This window comes from Lepidochelys olivacea, assembly GCF_965140295.1.
Source record: "Lepidochelys olivacea isolate rLepOli2 genome assembly, chromosome: 6".
NCBI classification, from domain to species: domain Eukaryota; kingdom Metazoa; phylum Chordata; order Testudines; family Cheloniidae; genus Lepidochelys; species Lepidochelys olivacea.
Genome location: NC_140416.1, coordinates 41,024,915 through 41,046,331, shown reverse-complemented (window position 1 = coordinate 41,046,331; position 21,417 = coordinate 41,024,915). Strand labels below are relative to the sequence as shown.

Sequence of the window (21,417 nt, the reverse complement as noted above, 5' to 3'; positions counted from 1 at the left end):
TCGATGATCTGTCTGTCTAATGTAGGTTACTACAGAACTGGTGGTCACGACGCAAGATCAAGAAAGGAGGGCAGTTATTGGAGCATAAAATTTCACTACCTCAATGGGAAAAAGATTGGAATCTGCAGCCAATGAATCTCCATGGCTTAATGGATGAGTACTTAGAGATGGGTGAGCAAATGTACAGCAATATGCAGTTTTCTTATGGAACTCAGCAGCAGTTCAAAGCTTTTCCTTTTTAAGGCCGCATTTGTTTGCATTTTCTAATCTGGCAATCTGTTGTTAGTTTTACAGTTTGGCTTTACCACCATCTTTGTTGCTGCCTTCCCACTGGCACCTCTCCTGGCATTGCTTAACAATATTATAGAAATAAGACTAGATGCTTACAAGTTTGTTACCCAGTGGAGGAGACCTATGCCTGCAAGAGCGACAGATATAGGTAAGATATAGGTAAGAGAGCACAATGATGATGCGCAGTCATTGTACTACCGGCTTGTGTTTTATTCTCTTAAAATGCTAATGCCATGAAAAGTTTAAAAATAACTGAAAGGAAGTGGGTATAACAGGTTAACTACAAATATCAACAATGGCCAAAATGTTAAACAAAAGGAATCTGAAGTTAGGCTTTAAAACCAGATTTTATCATCTAAATAAATGACTTTGTTTTTCAAAAGTACTGAGCACCAACAATTCCCAGTGAGAGATCATTGTGTTGAACTCTAAAATGTGGCTTTAAAGGCCCACCATTAGGCTACTTCAGTGGTTCCCAAACTTGTTCGGCCGCTTGTGCAGGGAAAGCCCCTGGCGGGCTGGCCCGGTTTGTTTACCTGCCGCGTCCACAGGTTCGGCCAATTGCAGCTCCCAGTGGTCGTGGTTCACTGCTCCAGGCCAATGGGAGCTGCTGGAAGCGGCGGCCAGTACGTCCCTCGGCCCGCGCCGCTTCCAGCAGCTCCCATTGGCCTGGAGCAGCAAACTGCGGCCACTGGGAGCCGAGATCAGCCAAACCTGCTGATGTGGTAGGTAAACAAACCGCCCGGCCCGCCAGGGGCTTTCCCTGCACAAGCGGCCGAACAAGTTTGGGAACCACTGGGCTACTTATTGGAAAAAAAAGAAAAAACCTCTGGGCCTAAAATGATATCTAAAATTACTGAATATCAGTGGTTTCAGAGTAGCAGCCGTGTTAGTCTGTATCTGCAAAAACAACAGAAGAACTTGTGGCACCTTAGAGACTAATGCTCAAATTAGTCTCTAAGGTGCCACAAGTACTCCTGTTCTTTTTTGAATATCAATGGACTTTCAAAGCAGAAGCTCTGCGATGTTTAAGAGCTAAACTGACTGAGTCCTGACATAAGGAGATGATACTCTTTGGCCATAAGTAGAATTCAAGCTGGATTTAAGTCTCTTTTTGCCACTTTTTAGTGGCTTATACTTGGGTCTTCCTGGTTATACTTTTGGCACTAAGTTATACCTTGTTAAAGTTTACAGAGAAAGTGGTCTGCTGCACTGAAGATGTACTATTGATATAATTGAGAATGATCAGGAAGCAGTGATGTTAACATACAGCTGTGAGGGGTTCTCTGAGACAGATTGACAGCACATCTCAAATCACCCTGATAAGGAGTAACACAGGTTTATGATTGGTGTCAGCCTGTGGAATTTCTAGCCTTTCTGCTTGATCTAAGAGTTACTGTAAGTAGGAGACAGTATTTGTATCCCATATAGTTCAGCAGCATTCACAATAAACATTTTCTTCCCTACTGATCTCCATTATAACAATTCTTTGTTTCCTCGTCTTCACTCTCTTGAAACGACCATCCTTTTTGAGTTTTATATACTTACAAGGTAATAGTTTTAAACGGTATCCCAGATTTGGGTGTTTGGGATTTACAGATTGGATCTAAAACTAGAAGGAGCCAATTGTGTGACTCTAGTTCGGACACAGCCCATGATGGCAAAATTCTTGGGAAGTTTAGCTTAATCCAAGTCTGGATCTGAACATAGCTTTTTTGGCACAGTGATTGTGTTTCTCAGTAAACAAGAAAAATAGTATAAAAAGAATGTTCTTATTCTTTCAATTGATTCTTCTTTCTCTTAGGTATCTGGTATGGAATCCTTGAAGGAATTGGAGTCCTGGCTGTCATAACTAATGCATTTGTTATTGCAATTACTTCTGACTATATCCCACGTTTTGTCTATGCATACAAATATGGCCCTTGTACAGATGAAGGATACAGACAGGAAAAGTAATTCAGACGTTTTCTATACATACTTTTTTTTTTTTTGGCAGACATTAACGTTATCTTGCTGTGGAAGTGAATTTTTCCCCATTGTCCTTCCTGCAATCTGTACATTGGATCAGTAGTATTTTGTCCTTTATAGTTACACAAACCTGACTGTATCACAGTTTCCTAAGCAACTTCCACAGAGATTTCTACTTAAAATAAAATCATGCTTTTCTTTCCAAAATCCCTTCACCAGAGTGAAATACGGTGACTGGTTTAAACATGAACAGAGGAGATGAATGGGACAAATGAAACATGCACATAGGCTCATGTAAAATTTAAGTATGTAGCAACAAGAACTGATATCTGTAGTGTGTGTTAGCACTTTGGCCATTCAACATTTAATTTGTATAATTTATTATAGCAGAGGAGGAAATGTGAAATAAACAAATTCAGGCTAGTTACAAAAGTTATAGTCCTGGATTTTTCAAGTGCTTTTGATGATCATTTCAGAAAAAGACGGTTCATAACCCTAACCTGGAAATTATGCAGACAGACTGCTGAGATAAGGATAAAATTGTATTTCACATGGGGGAGAAGTTTTCAAAAACTTTGTGTCTTTGAAGTTGTTTTCTTTCTCAAATAAATAATCAAACATGAATTTGAATCAAAGTTACATACAAGATGTCATAAATATGAAGGGTAACCACCTTTCTGTATACAGTGCTCTAAAATCCCTCCTTACCTACGCTGCTAAGAATAAGCTTAGGGGGTCTTTCATGCGGGTTCCCACATCTGTACCCTAGAGTTCAGAGTGGGGAAGGAACCCTGACATGGTGGCAGAGCGGTGGGATCATTTTGAACCAGAGATCATTTTGAACCTAAAGCACAGACCTGAAGAGGTTTTTTTTAAAGCTGAGAGCAGCTAGAGGGTTTTCTGTCTATTTGCCTGGAGACAGAGGTATTAGTTTTTTTACAAAGGGATTTTTCTTTTTTGAGCTGGAGTTTTCTCTACCCTAAAAGCAGGGTAGTTAACCTCCTGCAGGGAAATTCACAAGTTTTGGGGTTTTTTTTCCTAACTACCCGATATAGCTAAAGTTAAGCACAAGAAAGCAGGAAAATGACTACCAGTGAAGCAGCTAATAAACTAGAGCTGGCCAGATTCGAAGCTGAAGAGAAACCAAAAGACCATGATAGCCAGGTGGCCTTAAGGCACTTGGAGATGGAGGCAGAAAAAGCCAGGGTGGAGGCAGAGGAAGCGGCCCACAAGAGAGCTGTGGAGGAGAAAGAAAAAAAGAGGAAGCATGCTCTGGAGATTGAGAAGGCAAGAATATACCAACCAACCCTAGCAATCCTTCTCCAGGTACCACTTCCCAACCCAGAAAGTTCCCCACCTACAAGGCAGGCAATGATACCGAGGCCTTCTTAGAAAACTTTGAAAGGGTTTGCCTTGGATACAGCATCTCTACAGACCAGTACATGGTAGAGCTGAGGCCGCAGCTCAGTGGACCCTTAGCTGAGGTGGCGGCTGAAATGCCTAAGGAACCCATGAACAGTTATGAACTTTTTAAAACCCAGGTGAGAGTCAGAATGGGGCTAACACCCGAGCATTGCCGTCGGCGGTTCTGGAAACCAGACGTGTCATTTACCCAACATGCCTGTGAAACATTGGGATGCCTGGATATTAGGAGCAAGTGTTAAATCTCCAGAAGACTTGCCCTTCCTAATGCAAATGGAGCAGTTCTTAGAGGGTGTTCCTGGGGAAATAGAAAGGTACATCCTAGATGGGAAGCCCAAAACTGTAATCAAGGTGGGGAGATTGGAGCCAAATGGGTGGAGGTGGCAGAAAAGAGAAAAACTAGTAGCAGTTAGAGCGAATATCAGAAGGGGCAACCCGAAACAAAACCCTATCACCAGGGGCAACCCAAGATCCCACCTACATCCCAAGGAAAACCTCAGACACCTTATCGTCCCACCATACCATTCTCCAGCAACCCACCTCTCCCCAGTGACCAGTCAACTGGGCAATGTTTTAAATGTAATGAGCTGAGGCAAGTGAAGGCCAACTGCCCCAAGAACCCCAACAGATTACAGTTCATTGCACTGGAGTCACACCAAAGGTCCTCAGGCCCAGGTGCCTCCCAGATACCCTTAGAGTGAAGGGAAACTGTGAGTGTGGGCGGGAAGAAGGTTATAGCATGGAGGGACACTGGAGCACAGGTGTCAGCTATCCATCAATCCTTAGTGGACCCCAACTTGATCAACCAAGAGGCCCAAGTGGATGATTCAACCCTTCAAGTCCAACTCTTTCGATTTGCCTACAGCCAAGTTGCCTGTCCAGTACGAGGGCTGGTCAGGAATGTGGACTTTTGCAGTCTGTGATGATTATCCCATTCCCATGCTGCTGGGGGAAGACTTGGCCAACCATTTAAAGCTGGCCAAGAGGGTGGGAATGGTCACACGCAGCCAGACTAAGCAAGCTTCCACACCTATCCCTGTTCCTGAGCCTTCCACCAGGGCCCTGTCTGTGTTACCAGAGACCCAGATGGAGGTGGTGGAACTGGATCCCCTGCCAACAACTGCAATGGCAGCAGTGGATCCAGTCCCAGAGACCCAGCCAAAGCCAGTCCCCAAACCAAAACTGGGGAAGCAACCAGCACCAGAACCATTGCCAGCACTGAGTTCAGTGCTTGCAAACCCATCTACAGCTCCAACACCAGGGGGCACCACCAAGCCTGCACTAACAGCAGCAGCAGATGAGCCTACACAAAAGGCTCAGCCAGAGCCTGAAATACACCACAGTGCACTAGCAGAGAGCAGTTCACCATCAACAGAAACAGCACCATCACCGGCATCGCTTCCAGAGGGACCAAGCCCAGGTCTACAATCCAGTGAGGAACTGATGTCTCCAGCATCAAAGGAACAGTTCCAGGCCGAACAGGAAGCAGGAAGCCTCCAGAGATCTTGGACGGAGGCACGGAGCAAACCACTGCCTCTCAACTCTTCTAATCGATCCCGGTTTGTTGTAGAAAGAAGACTTTTATATAAGGAAACTCTTTCTGGTAGGCACCAGGAAAACTGGAATCCTCAGAGACAGTTGGTAGTTCCAACTAAGTACCGGGAAAAGCTCTTGAGCTTAGCCCACAATCATCCTAGTAGCCATGCTGGGGTGAACAGGACCAAAGACCATTTGGGGAGGTCATTCCACTGGAAGGGAATGGGCAAGGATGTTTCTGCCTATGTCCGATCTTCTGAGGTATGCCAAAGAGTGGGAAAACCCCAAGACCAGGTCAAAGCCCCTCTCCAGCCACTCCCCATCATTGAGGTTCCATTTCAGCAAGTAGCAGTAGATATTCTAGGTCCTTTTCCAAAAAAGACATCCAGAGGAAAGCAGTCCATATTGACTTTCATGGATTTTGCCCCCCCAGTGGCCGGAAGCAGTAGCTCCAAGCAACACCAGGGCTAAAAGTGTGTGCCAGGCACTAACAGACATTTTTGCCAGGGTAGGTTGGCCCTCCTACATCCTCACAGATGTAGGAACTAATTTCCTGGCAGGAACTATGGAAAGCCTTTGGGAAGCTCACGGGGTAAATCACTTGGTTGCCACCCCTTACCACCATCAAATAAATGGCATGGTGGAGAAGTTTAATGGAACTTTGGGGGCCATGATACGTAAATTCATAAATGAGCACTCCAGTGATTAGGACCTAGTCTTGCAGCAGTTGCTCTTTGCTTACAGAGCTGTACCACATCCCAATTTAGGGTCTTCACCATTTGAACTTGTATATGGCCGCGAGGTTAAGGGGCCATTACAGTTGGTGAAACAGCAATGGGAGGGGTTTACACCTTCTCCAGGAACTAACATTCTGTACTTTGTAACCAACCTAAAAACACCCTCCATGCCTCTTTAGCCCTTGCTAAAGAAAACCTAAAAGATGCTCAAAAAGAGCAAAAAGCCTGGTATGATAAACATGCCAGAGAGCGTTCCTTCAAAGTCTTAAAGGCGCTCCAGGCCCATAAAATGGAAGCATCGTGGGAAGGGCCATTCACGGTCCAAGAGCGCCTGGGAGCTGTTAATTATCTCATAGCATTCCCCACATCCAACCAAAAGCCTAAGGTGTACCATATTAATTCTCTAAAGCCCTTTCATTCCAGAGAATTAAAGGTTTGTCAGTTTACAGCCCAGGGAGGAGATGACGCTGGGTGGCCTGAAGGTGTCTGCTATGAAGGGAAAAGTGCTGGTGGTGTGGAAGAGGTGAACCTCTCCATGACCCTTGGGCGTATGCAGCAACAGCAGATCAAGGAGATGTGCACTAGCTATGTGCCGACATTCTCAGCCACCCCAGGACTGGCTGAACGGGCATACCACTCCATTGACACAGGTAATGCTCACCCAATTAGATCCCAACCTTACTGGGTGTCTCCTCAAGCTAAAACTGCTATAGAATGGGAGAGCCAGGGTATGCTACAGATGAGTGTAATCCACCCCTCCCTCAGTGCATGGGCATCTCCAGTGGTTCTAGTTCCCAAAACAGATGGGGAGATACGTTTTTGCATGGACTACTATAAGCTAAATGCTGTAACTCACCCAGACAACTATCCAATGCCACACACAGATGAACTATTGGAGAAACTTGGATGGGACCAGTTCATCTCTACCTTGGACTTAACCAAGGGGTACTGGAAGGTACCACTCGATGAATCCGCCAAGGAAAGGTCAGCCTTCATCACGCATGTTGGGCTGTATGAATTTAATGTGCTCCCTTTCGGGCTGCGGAATGCACCCACCACCTTCCAAAAACTTGTAGATGGTCTCCTAGCAGAATTGGGAGAATATGCAGTCGCCTACCTTGCCAATGTGGCCATATTTTTGGATTCCTGGGCAGAACACCTGGAATATCTACAAAAAGTCTTCGAGCACATAAGGGAGGCAGGACTAACTGTTCAGGCTAAGAAGTGTCAAATAGGCCTAAACAGAGTGACTTACCTTGGACACCAGGTGGGGAAAGGAACTATCAACTATAGGCCGAAGTGGATGCTATCCAAAAGTGGCCTGTCCCAAAGTCAAAGAAACAGGTCCAATCCTTCTTAGGCTTGGCCGGATATTACAGGCGGTTTGTACTGCAATACAGCCAAATCGCCACCCCACTGACAGACCTAACCAAAAAGAAACACCCAAATGCAGTTCAGTGGACCAAAGAGTGTCAGAAGGCCTTTAACCAGCTTAAATCGACACTCATGTCTGACTCTGTGCTAAGGGCCCCAGACTTTGACAAACCATTCCTAGTAACCACAGATGCGTCCGAGCGTGGTGTGGGAGCAGTCTTAATGCAGGAAGGACTGAATCAAGAGTTCCATCCTGTCGTGTTTCTCAGCAAGAAGGTGTCTGAGAGGCAAAGCCACTGGTCAATCAGTGAAAAGGAATGTTACACCATTGTCTACGGTCTGGAAAAGCTAAGCCCCTACTTTTGGGGACAGCGTTTCCACCTGAGAACTGACCATGCGTCACTACAGTGGCTTCATACCGTCAAGGGAAATAACAAAAAACTTATTTGGTGGAGTTTAGCTCTCCAAGATTTTGATTTCAACATACAACACATTTCGGGCTTCTAACAAAGTGGCTGATGCACTCTCCCGTGAAAGTTTCCCAGAATCAACTGGTCCAAATCGTCCTTAAGATGTGGAAGCTATTCTTAGTCTTTATACACTAAGTAGTATATTTAGAGGTGCATGTGTCTTATTAACTCTGTTTTCTCCTAGAGCTCCAGGAAGAAATCACAGCCAGTGTTTCACCCTATCTGTGATTTGGGGAGCGTGTCATAAATATAGAGGGAAGGGTAACCACCTTTCTGTACACAGTGCTATAAAATCCTTCCTGGCCAGAGGCAACATCCTGTTACCTGTAAAGGGTTAAGAAGCTCAGCTAACCTGGCTGGCACCTGACCCAAAGGGCCAATAAGGAGACAAGATAATTTCAAATCTTGGGGGGCAAGGAGGGGTTTTGTTTGTGGTCTTTGTTTATGTGGTTGATCTCTCTTGGGACAGAGAGAGGCCAGACAGAAATCCGTCTTCTCCAACCCATCCTAATCCAAGCCTCCAATATTGCAACCAGTATAGGTAAGCCAGGCAAGGCGGGTTAGTTTATCTTTTGTTTTATGTGAATTTTCCCTGTGTGGAGGGAGGTTTATTCCTGTTTTCTGTAACTTTAAGATTTTGCCAGAGGGGGATCCTCTGTGTTTTGAATCTGAATACCCTGTAAAGTATTTTCCATCCTGATTTTACAGAGATGATTTTTACCTTTCTTTTTTTTTTTAATAAAATCCTTCTTTGAAGAACCTGATTGATTTTTCCATTGTTCCAAGATCCAGGGGTTTGGGTGTTTCATGATTTAGTAACAAATTGGTTAGGATATTATTCTCAAGCCTCCCCAGGAAAGGGGGTGTTTAGGGCTGGGGGGGCGTATTTTGGGGAAAGACGTCTCGAAGTGGTCTCTTTCCCTGTTCTTTGTTTAAAACGCTTGGTAGTGGCAGCATACTGTTCAAGGACAAGGCAAAGTTTGTACCTTGGGGAAGTTTTTAACCTACGCTGGTAAGAATAAGCTTAGGGGGTCTTTCATGCAGGTCCCCACATCTGTACCCTAGAGTTTAGAGTGGGGAAGGGAACCTTGACGCAAGAGTTATTATTCACATAAATGTCTGATTTGCTTCATCTTGGCCTTGTGGTAATGAGTTCTGCAGGTTAATGAGAACAGTGATTACTTTCTTGTAGCTGTGAGTGCCACAAGTTAATTACATATCTATGTTCAGTAGTGAAGCATTAGTCTATTCAGTTTTACTGTGAAATAAAGGGACTAGCATGACATGATTTTTGACTTGTTTGGCTGCTCATCAGTGTGGATCATGTTGAGATAGCCAGCCAAAAATAAGCCCAGGACAATGAGCACAGTCACAGCAGTAATATTTTTGCTACTGGAATTAATTCCTCAACATTCAGGTTTTAACGTTTGGGGAGGGTTGTTCCGTCCCATCCATCACCCAGGATAAAAATAGAAGAGGTGAAATTTGAAATGAAAAAGTTGTCGTTTTCACTGATCAGAGTTCATTTTGCTAAAATTGGTTCAGCGTTTAAGTGCTCATTAAAAGTAATGACTAGCTAGAAAATTGTTTCTTTGTTTAGTGTTCATGGCTGGTACCTCACATTTTCTAAAATGCCAGCTGACAACTTGTTTTATTGTGCTTTGGCTTGAAAGCTACACATTCAATAGGGGGTATGTTAAAATTAACTTTGTAAATATATTTTGTGATTTTATTGTGTTTCCTTCCTTTATAGTTTTGTTTGTGATTTTAAAAGATGTTGTCATTGATGCAATAAATACCCCCTTGTTTCTGGGAGACGACTTTTGTTTTAACTTTGTTCTGTTCTTTATAGTTTCCTCTTGCCTGGTTTCTTGGGTTTTCACCAACTCTTGCATGGTCATAATTTCCTTCCTCCTTGTCAGTGTCCCCTTTGGCCTTTCTCATCATTGGTCAGGGGGTGGAGTTCAGGAGGTGCTGGATTAGATAGGATAGATTCTGGCCTCACTAGATTTGATAAATAATCCTCATAAATTGTTGTTACACTGGATATTGCTACTAATGCTGATGGCCCATTTAGGGGCGGTGAAAGCTCCTCCCTTCAGCATGCCACTTAATATGCACTTATTTTTGTCACATAAAGTCACAAAACCATTCAATTCACAGTGAATTCAGTGGGAGTCTTAACATAGTCTTCAGTGGTAACTGGGCCATGCTTCATGATAGCAGACTGCTCACTAAAATTATGCTATGGCTCTTTCTAATTTACTCCCCTACACCACTGACAGTAGGAGGAGGCAAAAGGCATTCTTTTTTAATACGCATCTTTTCACAGGACCAAATTGTGGTTTTCTATGAGGATGACGACAGACTTCCAGTTTAAAAGAAAACTAACTTAAGGAGTAGATGGCTCCTTAAGTTTTTCAGGGACTTATAGAACCTTTCACGTCTAGGGTCATCAGTCTGTATGTAGTTCCTGTCGGTAATGACCAAAAATTGTTGCCATCAGATGGCGCTTTGCTATCTGTGAAAAGCAGTTTGGTGCTCTCCGTTTTGTTCTGAGCGGGTAAGAGTCCAGATCATAAAAGTCACCATCACGTTGGCATTATTTGGCTCCATTATCGGCAGAATCTGCAAGGAGACTGAACTGCATTTACTCTCTTTACAGGAGGTCCCTTCAGGTTCAGGTATTTTGGCAGGACATTGCAGAGAACCTTGCTTTGCTACTGACTGTGCTGTATGTGTTCATTGAATAAACAGTGAAAATCAGCATCCAACTCCTTTTGAAAGCATAAAATTCATTTTAAAAAATGAGGGTGTGAGGGTTTATCCCTGAAACATCCATTGGCTTTATGGCAGTCTTTCAGCTAAAAACCTAGCCACTCAATAATAATAATAATAATAATTAATAAATAATAAAAAAATAATCCAGTAAAAGATTTGGAAGACATACCATAGACCTTGACATGCATTGGTGATGGTGGGGGATGTGTGAAACACGTTTTGCATGCACAATCTGCGATAAGCAGTTGCTGTTTGCAGAAAATATTGAGATTGTGTCTTTTCCTTCCAGATGTTTAAAGGGATATGTCAACAGTAGTTTATCAGTATTTGATCTGAATGAGCTTGGTATGGGATACTCAGGATACTGCAGGTATGTGTTAAAAGCGCAACTTGTTTATCTCTATATTGAGATGCTCCTTGTTCTTTGAGAATATTTCATTCTAACGGAAATTGACATCTATAACTCAAGGGTTTAAGTTACTCTCAGAAAACAGTTTCTTTTATTATTTTTGTTTATTAGCATTTCCTTATAAGCTTGTTTCACCACTCTACGGGGAGGCAGTGTAGCCTAGTGGATAGAGCACTGAACTGGGACTCTGGAGACAAGACCTCAATTCTATTACTGGCTTTTTCACTGGCCTGCTGCATGAGCTTGGGCAAGTCATTTCAAGTGTCTATGATTCAGTTTCCCCATCTGTAAAATGGGGGTACCTCTTTATATAAAGCACCTTGAGATTGCAGATGAAAAGTGCTATATTAAGAGCCCAGCAGTATTATTATGCTTCTGGCTTAAAACCAGCACAGGATTTGCTGTCAGTGGGAGTTGTGCAGGCAGAGTGAGTACAGGGTATGCAGCAGAGACCCACAATGCAGGCTGAAGAGAACTTTTTCCTTTAATTTAACAAAACTGTGCAAAGTGTTTGCAGTAAAATTCATACACATGAAACACATCCAGTGTCCAGAAATTGACACTTAGCTGAGGCTGGCTGAGACATTCCAGAAGTAAATCAAATGAACCTAGGCCTAGTTAGGAAGAGATTCACTTGACCTGAAAAAGAAAAGGAGTACTTGTGGCACCTTAGAGACTAACCAATTTATTTGAGCATAAGCTTTCGTGAGCTACAGCTCACTTCATTGGATGCATCTGAAACCTGTCACTTGAACTTGAAACTCAAAGTGTTCTGCTGTATCAAAGAGAAAGAAAATGCTTGTCTGCCCCCTTTTGAAATGAAACCAGTATGTTAAGCTCAGCTCTGTTCAGTACTCGCATGCACTGTGAATCATTTTCCTCTCTTGTTTATTGAATTGCTACTGAAGCATGTTTATAGTTATCATACGTCCTTAAACATTTCTATTTAGAATGGATACTTTTCATTCCTTTATTCCTCATTCTCCGGTCATATTCTAACCCCACATATCATTTTGGTGATTCTTTTTTCCAGCACCTCTTTAATAATGTGTTGATTAGCTCATTTGCAGTATTTCAGGAGTGTTCTTACCAAAGGACATTTTTCTTTATGTTACAGATATCGAGACTACAGAGCGCCGCCCTGGAGTTCAGCTCCTTATGAGTTCACCTTGCAGTTCTGGCATGTCCTAGCTGCGCGGCTGGCTTTCATTATAGTATTTGAGGTTAGTCATGGATTAGGAGAGAAATGATACTACTTTTGCTGTTCCACCTGTGTAAAGATCTAAATCAGATATCCTACAATGGGCCCAAAAACAAAGCACTGGTTAGTATCATAAACTAGGTGATTACACCTGATGCTTTATGGAGAGATAACGACGAGCCAGATATATTAGAAAATGCCAGTGCTGGTCAACTGCCTCATGCTGGGAAACTGTGTTGAGAAAGTTTGCACAAATTCTACCGACTGTTTCTAGAGCCTCATTTCCTCTGTCCAAACTCATTTGGCATGTAGATGTCAGTCAAATCTTCTTGAAGCTATAGAAAAAGAAGGAATGAGTCTTGAATGTGCATTAAGCTCAGATAATTGGAACGTAGGTTTGTTTTAGGAAGTTTGTTCCTGTTATACTGCATTGCTTATATGAAGGGTTGCTTTAGAAACATCTTGCATTACATTTTTTTTATTTACATCATGAGTCAAATCCTGGTCCCACTTTTGCCATTGACTTCTGTGGCACCAGAATTTGGCCCCAAACAGAACACTTAAGCATCTTTGAACAAATTATTTCTGTTCTCATTTTCAGCACCTTGTTTTTGGAATAAAGTCTTTCATTGCCTACCTGATCCCAGACATGCCCAAAGACTTGTGTGACAGAATGAGAAGAGAGAAGTACTTAGTCCAGGAAATGATGTATGAGGCTGAACTAGAGCACTTGCAGAGAGAGCGGAAAAAGAATGGGAAACAGTATCACCATGAATGGCCTTAGTTGATACCATATAGCAGCAAAAACCTTCCATAAAAATTGACGAGTGCAGGTCTCAAATGAAGGTAGATCTGACAATGAGGAGCAGTGTGCATATATGCTGCTGTTGGGAAAATATATTTGCAGGCTTTGCTGGGTACTGAAAAATACATGCTTCCAATGAAGAAAATGAAGAGCCATATCTGTCACTGGTCTATGGTCAATACCAGGAGTTGCTATCAGTTCATTAGAAAATGCAATGAGGGGTTGAGCACTTGGACGCGTCAGTAAAGCAAGTTGCAATGGACTTTCATCCTATTCATCAAGTCAGCAACAGCATAATGAAAATAAATACATTGCCTGTAAAACTTTCATATTAAGGGCATGACTAAAAAGCAAGTTATATATCATCTGCTACTTCTGAAGCTTTTGATTGCTCAATTAAAGTAGTAATGCCTATGAAAAAAAAAGTATGATTAATTGTTGCCTTTGTGGCCATAAATTGATGTTAATGATCCTTGAAGCTTACTGTTCGTCAGGTTTGTTCTAGTCTCTTGATGAGATTGTGGATGTGGTCCTGATCTAAAATGGGGACACAAGGCTGTTCGATATATACTATGCAGTTCAAGGTTTGCACATCACTTCTCATCCATCTATCTTTATAGATAAAGCCAAAAAATTCTAAATTCAAAGAAAGATCAGTTCCATTGAAAGAATACATCGGTGCATTGCTCATGTCGCAGCTATATTTGAAAAGAAATGTGACTATTTGAATTGTCTTGCCATTTTTATATACCAAAAGGCCATCTCCACATACTTCCAGACTAAACGAAGAATCATTTCCATGCTAAATGTAGCACGCAGATGAATAACTGTGTCAATATTATTTTGTTTGATCTACCTAGACAGTGATTCTATGACTTCATAAAACTTTGACTTGAAATGTTATATTGCAGTGCAAATAATTTACTCGTGTATTTATATAGTTAACTTTGCAGTATGCAAGCTACTGTCATTTATGCAGATATATATCAAATATAAATTATAACATCATGACTTGCTTGTTCAGGGAAAGAGAAGCGGAGCGTTGTATAACAGCGCTCCGTCTATTCCAGTAATGTGCATTCCTTATCTTGCGCTACATACATCAAAGCATGGGGGGAAATATGTATATTACTGTTAGGATTAGATTTTTTTCTGCTTTTATGCCTTCTTGGGATAATATTTTTTCAAAATCAGCAGAAAAAGTAAATGTTCTCATAAAGAATTGAACTTCACTTTTCACATCCATACAGGATACTGCAATGTCTGTTCTGGTTAGAGTCATGAAAATTGTCTTCATTTTTAATATTTCATAATATGGGAGAAATGAAGTACTAAACTAAAACAAGTGTACAGGATTCACTTATGGAAAAGGGGGAAACTAAAATCGTCCTGCTTCTCATTTGTACAGTTTTTTTAAAATGGTTCTTATTTCTATCAGATGAAAAGAATTAAAAGAAAAAAATCAGAGATAATTCGCTTCAGTTTTAGGACTCATGTTAGGATGCAACAAAGCACAGTAACTATAGCAAAGATAAATTCTAATGTCAATCTTAAGGATAAAGCTGCAGTGAAGTCACTCATGGGCTGCAGACAGTGAGAGGAGTTGAAGTTTTCCTTCTCAGTATACCTTATTTAGGTAACAAGCATAATTCCAATGTTTACTTGCACAAATCTAGAATGCATTTTGTTTTATTATTTCAATGCCAATGAAAGAAGAAATATTTTTCATATGAACGTTATGTTAATGTACCTTTCTGTGGGTCTGATCCAAAGCCCATTAAAGTAAATGGAAAGACTTCTGCTATCTTCATTGGGCCCTACATCTGACCCTTATTGAGGTTTATTGGATTGTCTATTAATGAGAAAATCCAGCTTTTTATGACCCTACAAGAAAACTGCCTAGGTTTCCACAATTTGGCACCAATGGGGATCTAATCAAAGCTTATTAGCCAAAAATTCCACAGTGCTAGCTCTGTAGAATTGAGACTTTCCCATGCTTCTATTCAAGAGGAAGGGTTTCCATTCTACTCTGTTGACACTGTATTCTCAGTGTCACATGAGTCTTAATAAGAAATTCTTAATGTGCTTCTGTTTTGTGCTTAAGACTCTGTATTGTCTGGTTTAATGTATTAACTCTCCAGCTTTATAGCATCCTAGTTTAATTTTATCCATTAACTAGCATAGGGTCACAAATGATATGTCTTTTAATGTTTTAACAACATGCCTTGACTGGATCAAGGCAGAAGGACTGGTATAAATTTAGCCAAAAATTAGGAAGAATGATTAATATTTCTACATGGTTTTTGGGTTTTTTTGCCTGATGATATTTTCACATATCAATATATAGCTGGAAGAATTCCAGTTGGGCATTAAAAATAAAGAAATACAGAAAGGAAATGTTTTTTTGTAATAAAGTATGGTCTTGGATTTGGAGATGTACAGAAGTCTTCTATAACGACTTTCAGTGTTGAAATATAAAAGTACGTTAGATAGGAATATATAAATTTGACATTGTTCAGTTAATTTAAAGTGCTGGGAAAGCACAAGAACTTCTGAAGAAATATTGTGTGTTTTTGTTCCTTTGTTTGTATAGTGTATCAACAATGTCTAAAGGCATTGCTTCTGTATCGGAATTTGTTTTAGCTGAGAACCTTTCTGCTAGATTTCATTTAGTGTGGTGTTTGCATAACATGCAAATTATCTGACAAAGGTATAAGGCACACTCTGTCCTCAGGAATTATGTATTATGTGAATGCTGATTACCTATATTTTCATATTCTAGATATTTGTCTTTCCAAATAAGTGACCAGTATAAATGACTTGTACATGCGAGCTGCATTTATGAATTCTCCAAAGCTGAAGAGTTTCAAAACATAGCATCTGTGCAAAAATACTTTAGATCATTCCTGATCTAGTTTATAATACATTTGTTCTATGCATGCACCTTAAGAGAGACCACATGAGACCACATACAGCTTTTTAAATACTGTATTACAGATCCCAGTTACTAGTTCAAAATGTCTTAACTATTCCTATCTGAACTCAGCGTCTTGATACAATCAAAAAGGAATCTTCATTCTAGAAATTAAAAAAATCCATCAATTTAGCATTCATATTTTTCATCAGCTTATATTTTAAATTTGTGCCTAACATGTGAGATCAGAAATCTAGTGGTTGAGAAAAGAAAAACAATTATTCAAAGAATCCTGTTGCATCAGCCTCACTAGTATTTACTTTCTGCCACTGAATGTGAATGGATCAATATGTAGATTAACAGCTCAGTATTCATACTTGGGCCCTGACTGGAATTTCTAAAGTCTAAGTTTGGACTCTTAGTACAACAGTACTGTGTTAATGTACACTAGGGAACTTTTAGTGCATGCCATTAGTGTCTTCATGGGGCAATTAGTGTGCAACCATGGCATGCTTTGGAATTCACACCCCTCTAGTGCTCATGGCTGTGCCATGTAAATAAGCTTCTGATTGGCACTTAGAATGTAAGTGCCCACCAAAGGATAATAGACACACTGCTGGATTTGGGCATCCTTTTAAGGTGTTTTAAAGGTGAAAACTAGTCCCTAACATGTAATTTTTTCCCTAGTACTCTCCTCACACGACTCTTACATAAAGGTATTGTAGAGAAATTTGAGAATGCCTTTTAAAGCTGATCGCAAAAACAACAAGCCTAAAGTTTCCATGCAGATAATAGACCATAATTGTTTTTCTTTAGAAATATGTTCTTTCACTTTTACACAATAAAAGTGGAATATTTTCACAATAATAAGCACATCAAGTGAACTGTTACTGTGAATTGTACACGTGCAGGAGCAGTGGTTCTCAAACTATGTTATATGGACCACCAGGGATACATAGGGCCCAAGCAGTGTGGGTTTCAAAAGGTAGACCCATAAAAGTATCCCTCCTATGAAATATTCTACAAAAATTTAAAAAGAGCTTGGGAATCACAGCTTTAGAGTAGGCATTGATTTTGCTATTTGCATTTTGTAATATTTGTTTCTATGGGTTAGCTCATCGTAAATAAAAAACCAAAATAATTTAAGATCTACAAGTAGTCTGCTTTGAGGGATTTTCTTACTGTGACTTACTCTCTTGTAAATTGCAAAAGCTAGCACTTACTCAGAGAATTTGTGGGGTGACTAAAACCATTGTCATTTACCTGTGATTGCTTTTGCGTTTTTATGGACTTAGTTCATCTGCTGGATTGTGCCATGATATGGTCAGTCCACATCCATTAACATAGGCATGTTAACAAGACTTATTTCCTTTTTTGTTTCATTTGAAATCCCCCTTCTTCATTACTATGATATAGATAACTGCATTTTAGCATAAATTCTCACTCAAATAAGTGTAAACAAACTCTCTTTAACATTTAGTGGGCAACAGGTTTATAAAAAAATTCATTTTACTTAAGTAACTTCATATGAAAAGAAAAAAAGTTATAGAAAGATAAAACTAAATAAACTTTCATATGGGAGGTGTGATATAAAGATGGAAATAACTGAGAAGTGTAAAGTAGTTTAGGGGTAAGTTCACTTAACATTCCTAATAAAAGCAATCTTCTATCCAACAGGAAATTTTTCCTGTTTCGTAATTTTCACAAAAGACTGAGGATGATCACTCAGGACAAATGTATGGAAACTGAACATGCAGCCATGTTTGTGTTTTTACATAATATTGCAGCTGAGACTAAAACTCACAGGCAATTTGGTATGTAGACAGACCATTATACAGTGAAAAATCAAAGAAATTATTAAGCTGCCACAGCACTCCCACGTATAGTATATACTATACGAATACAGCTAAAGGGTAACTTTTCAAAGGCTCTTAAGTCTCTTATGAACATACGCCCCATTGAAATTCACTTATAGTGTTATCCAACCTCTTTACCTCCTCCCATACTGTATCCATATTGGTAAAAATATATATATTTTACAGTGGTAGAATGTAACAATCCAACATTGTAAAAATCCACTAATGAGCAGATGCAGTATGGTCCTGATCCAATGCCTATTAAAGTCAATGTAAAGACTCCCATTGACTCCACTTGGCTTTGGATCAGGCCCTATATTGGTTGTAATAAAAAATAAGAGGTTTCAGAGTAGCAGCTGTGTTAGTCTGTATCCGCAAAAAGAAAAGGAGTACTTATGGCACCTTAGAGACTAACCAATTTATTTGAGCATAAGCTTTCGTGAGCTACAGCTCACTTCATCGGGTGGTTGCAGTTAAGTTGCTGTAGTAGCTTTCATGCTTCATTTCCTTTTCTTTGGGGGTTTAGGCTTAATTTAAAGGTAACTGGATGGCCGAGGGGATGGGTGATGAGACACAGTCTTTCATTTTTAGATCACAATTAGATCCTATCCAGGTGGATTAACTGATACCGTCTCAGTGACTTACATGGCCTGAGTCCTGTTTCCAATGAACAACTGTCTACATCACAAAAACTCCACCAGAACTGACACACTTGTTGGCATTCTCAGTATCAAGGCCAAAGTTAGTGAATGTGCACAGATACTGAGCTGTTGGATGCGTCTTCCAGGTCAGAGTGCACTTTGCCAGAGCAGGGTGGGGAAGCACGCACTGCTGCTGCATCTGCAGCTTCGTTTTCCAGAACTGTCCGTCCAGCACCTTTCAAAATCAGGACATTCCCACATACATTCTCAAAATACTGAAATCTCAAGATCCTGTGTCCTTCTCTCTTGTATAATGTTAACATATATAACTTGACTTAACTGAGATCATTTTGAAACCATCAGCACTGGGCTTGTATTGATAGTTTTGGCCTCATCTTTACACTGTAATGTCATATGCTGCCACCTTGTTTTGGCATGGTTTAGCCTCACCATGACAGCACAACTTCATTATGATAGTACAGCTAGGGAGTGCCTAGAAATCACTTTGCTCTTCCCTATAGATGTAAATTTTTAATGCAGCATGGTGAGTTAGCCATGAAATGTTAATTATTCTTATAGCTGAATATCTGTGCACTGCATTAAAAAATGTACCCTTTAACATCTCCATTGGCTTGCACTAACTTTTTTGCCATAGCCTTTGTATTGTAATATATTCTGCGTAGGCTTGCATTGATATTGCTAGGAATTTGTGATTAGGATGCTAATAGTTGAGAAATTAGCATTAAACCCAATGCATTTTAATCACTGGGAATATGGCAGTTGCTCTTCCCACCCCACACTACCCCCAAAAAGAATAAAACAAAAGAATCTGATCATCTTTTTATTTTGTGTTCCATTTAGATGTCTTGGAATCTTGTATTTGTACAGTCTGCCAAATTGTTTATTCTAATTTCTATATAGGTTAGTAATTCGTATCACTAAAATTTCAATTGTTTGAAAAGAATTGTGTGTAAAAATGTTACTAAATAAAGTTAAATCATTTTTACTCTAATAATAGTCCTGGCTGACTTGCAATATGATCATAGGAGATTTCTAAATACGTTTGTGTATATTTGAAATTTATGTAATATTTAAATACAACTTGGTTTCTAAGTAAAGAATTAGGAAAAAAACTTCCTCTATTTTTTCTATTTACAAGTCCAAACTTTGTAAGTAATATTTAAAATGAGATTGCAATACTTACCAGAAAATATTTGAGAAGAATTGACTTTCAAGTACTACATGCTAAAAGTCTCTGTGGCCTGTTAATTGTTGATTTCTTTTGTGTTTAAGATTACTTTTTGTGACCCTATGAATAGCCTGAAACTTTAAGAATTCAGACAGGAAAAAACAGTTGTATGTTGTACAAAGGAGAGGGCTTTTTTTCCCCTGGAAAGTGATTGATCTGATTAACTGTTGTAAGACACTTTTGGCATAAATTTGTCCTTCAGATGCTATTTATCAAGGTTTACATGTACAAATTCAACTACTTATTGTATCATACACATTTGAATATTGCATTTTTCAGTAATAAACTTGGATATCTTTAAAGCAGACTTGGAACTTCTTTATTACAAACATTGAAAGTTTTAGTAAAACACACAGACACTCTTTATACTAATGTATTGCTGGTAAACTATGTCCTCTACAAAGTTGTAGTTTACCCCAACTCAAGGAGTCAGTGACAACACCCCACAACGTATATACACCATGTTAATGAGAGCCACCACGCTGTTGTGAATTTATTCTATATGAATCGGTGAATTGGAAATGCTATCTTAATTTTGGTGGGTGCACCCACTTCAATGCAGTATCAAGTCACTGGGCTGATGAGCCCATTAGGGATGCAATGAAAGATAATCCCAAGAATGTCTGACTAAGAGCTACTGGATATTTGTTTAAAATTATTAACCATGATCACCATCCAGAACCCTTCTCAACCAGGTAAAAATGAAACTTTAATAGAAAAAGTGGTGATAGGGCTGAAGTCTTGATTCATCACTTTCTGCACCTCCCTTCCTCCAGCCCACCATGTGAATGTAAGATTTTCCTCTTGTTACGAATTACACCTTGTAGGACACGCACACAACTGCTGCGAATTATACCTGATAGGACACGCACACCAGTGCTGCGAATTATACCTGATAGGACACGCACAGTTCGAATCTAGGCTGAGGCACAGAAACAAAGTCCACAACTGCAGAGTTCCCAAAAGACACTAAGTTTATTACGCTCGAGCGTGGTGCCCCCCTGCTAGCCAGGAGGGGACCCTGAATGCAGATTATACAAAGGTTATATACCTTTTAGCAAAGCATGTTGCCCTCGTGCATCGGAAACCTTAGCCAATAAACAAACCCTTGTCTTATCTACCACCTATCCCTGCTTGGTGCATTCCTCGTGCCATACCAGTATGTTAATTACACAGCATGGTCCTAAAGCTATGCATCAGTAACTTTTATTATCAGAATGGGAGGCCTCACATCAAGGCCAAGAGACAGGGAGTTAGAGACTGACAAAAACCAGATACTGGGAGTCAAGGCAGGCTGGAGACAAGGAGGAGCATTTTCACAGGGATTCAATATCTAAGGATTACTCCTCCTGGTGTATGATGTGCTGGCATTTAAACAATGGTGGGCCCCAAACCAAAATGGAGTCACATGTGCTAACTTTTCCTTAACACTCTATACTAATCTCTTCGGGCCAAATCTTGGTCACAACAAAGTCTGTAGCAAAACTTCTACTGAATTGAATCCATATGTTTAGACAAATGCAAGTTCAGGAAAACACTTAAATATGTGCACGTATATAGTCCCATTGACTCATAAACTTTAAGGTCAGATGGGACCATCATGATCATCTAGCCTGACCTGAACATTTCAGGCCACAGAACCTCACCCACCCATTCCTGTAATAGACCCTAACCTCTGGTTGAGTTATTGGAGTCCTCAGATCATGATTTAAAGACTTCAAGTTACAGAGAATCCACCATTTACACTAGTTTAAACCTGCAAG

At 40.3% G+C, this 21,417-nt stretch overlaps 1 protein-coding gene across 1 annotated transcript in view; it reads left to right on the top strand.

Annotated features, from left to right (window-relative positions):
* Positions 1 to 13,340, top strand: part of ANO3 (anoctamin 3) — a 227,108-nt gene extending 213,768 nt beyond the window's left edge. The window contains exons 22-27 of the mRNA XM_084629858.1: positions 26 to 171; positions 287 to 439; positions 2,096 to 2,243; positions 10,869 to 10,949; positions 12,106 to 12,211; positions 12,791 to 13,340. Of these exons, the coding sequence (XP_084485984.1) occupies positions 26 to 171; positions 287 to 439; positions 2,096 to 2,243; positions 10,869 to 10,949; positions 12,106 to 12,211; positions 12,791 to 12,973 (817 nt within the window). The 3' untranslated portion in view covers positions 12,974 to 13,340. The remainder of the gene's footprint in view (positions 1 to 25; positions 172 to 286; positions 440 to 2,095; positions 2,244 to 10,868; positions 10,950 to 12,105; positions 12,212 to 12,790) is intronic.
* Positions 13,341 to 21,417: the final 8,077 nt, after the last annotated feature.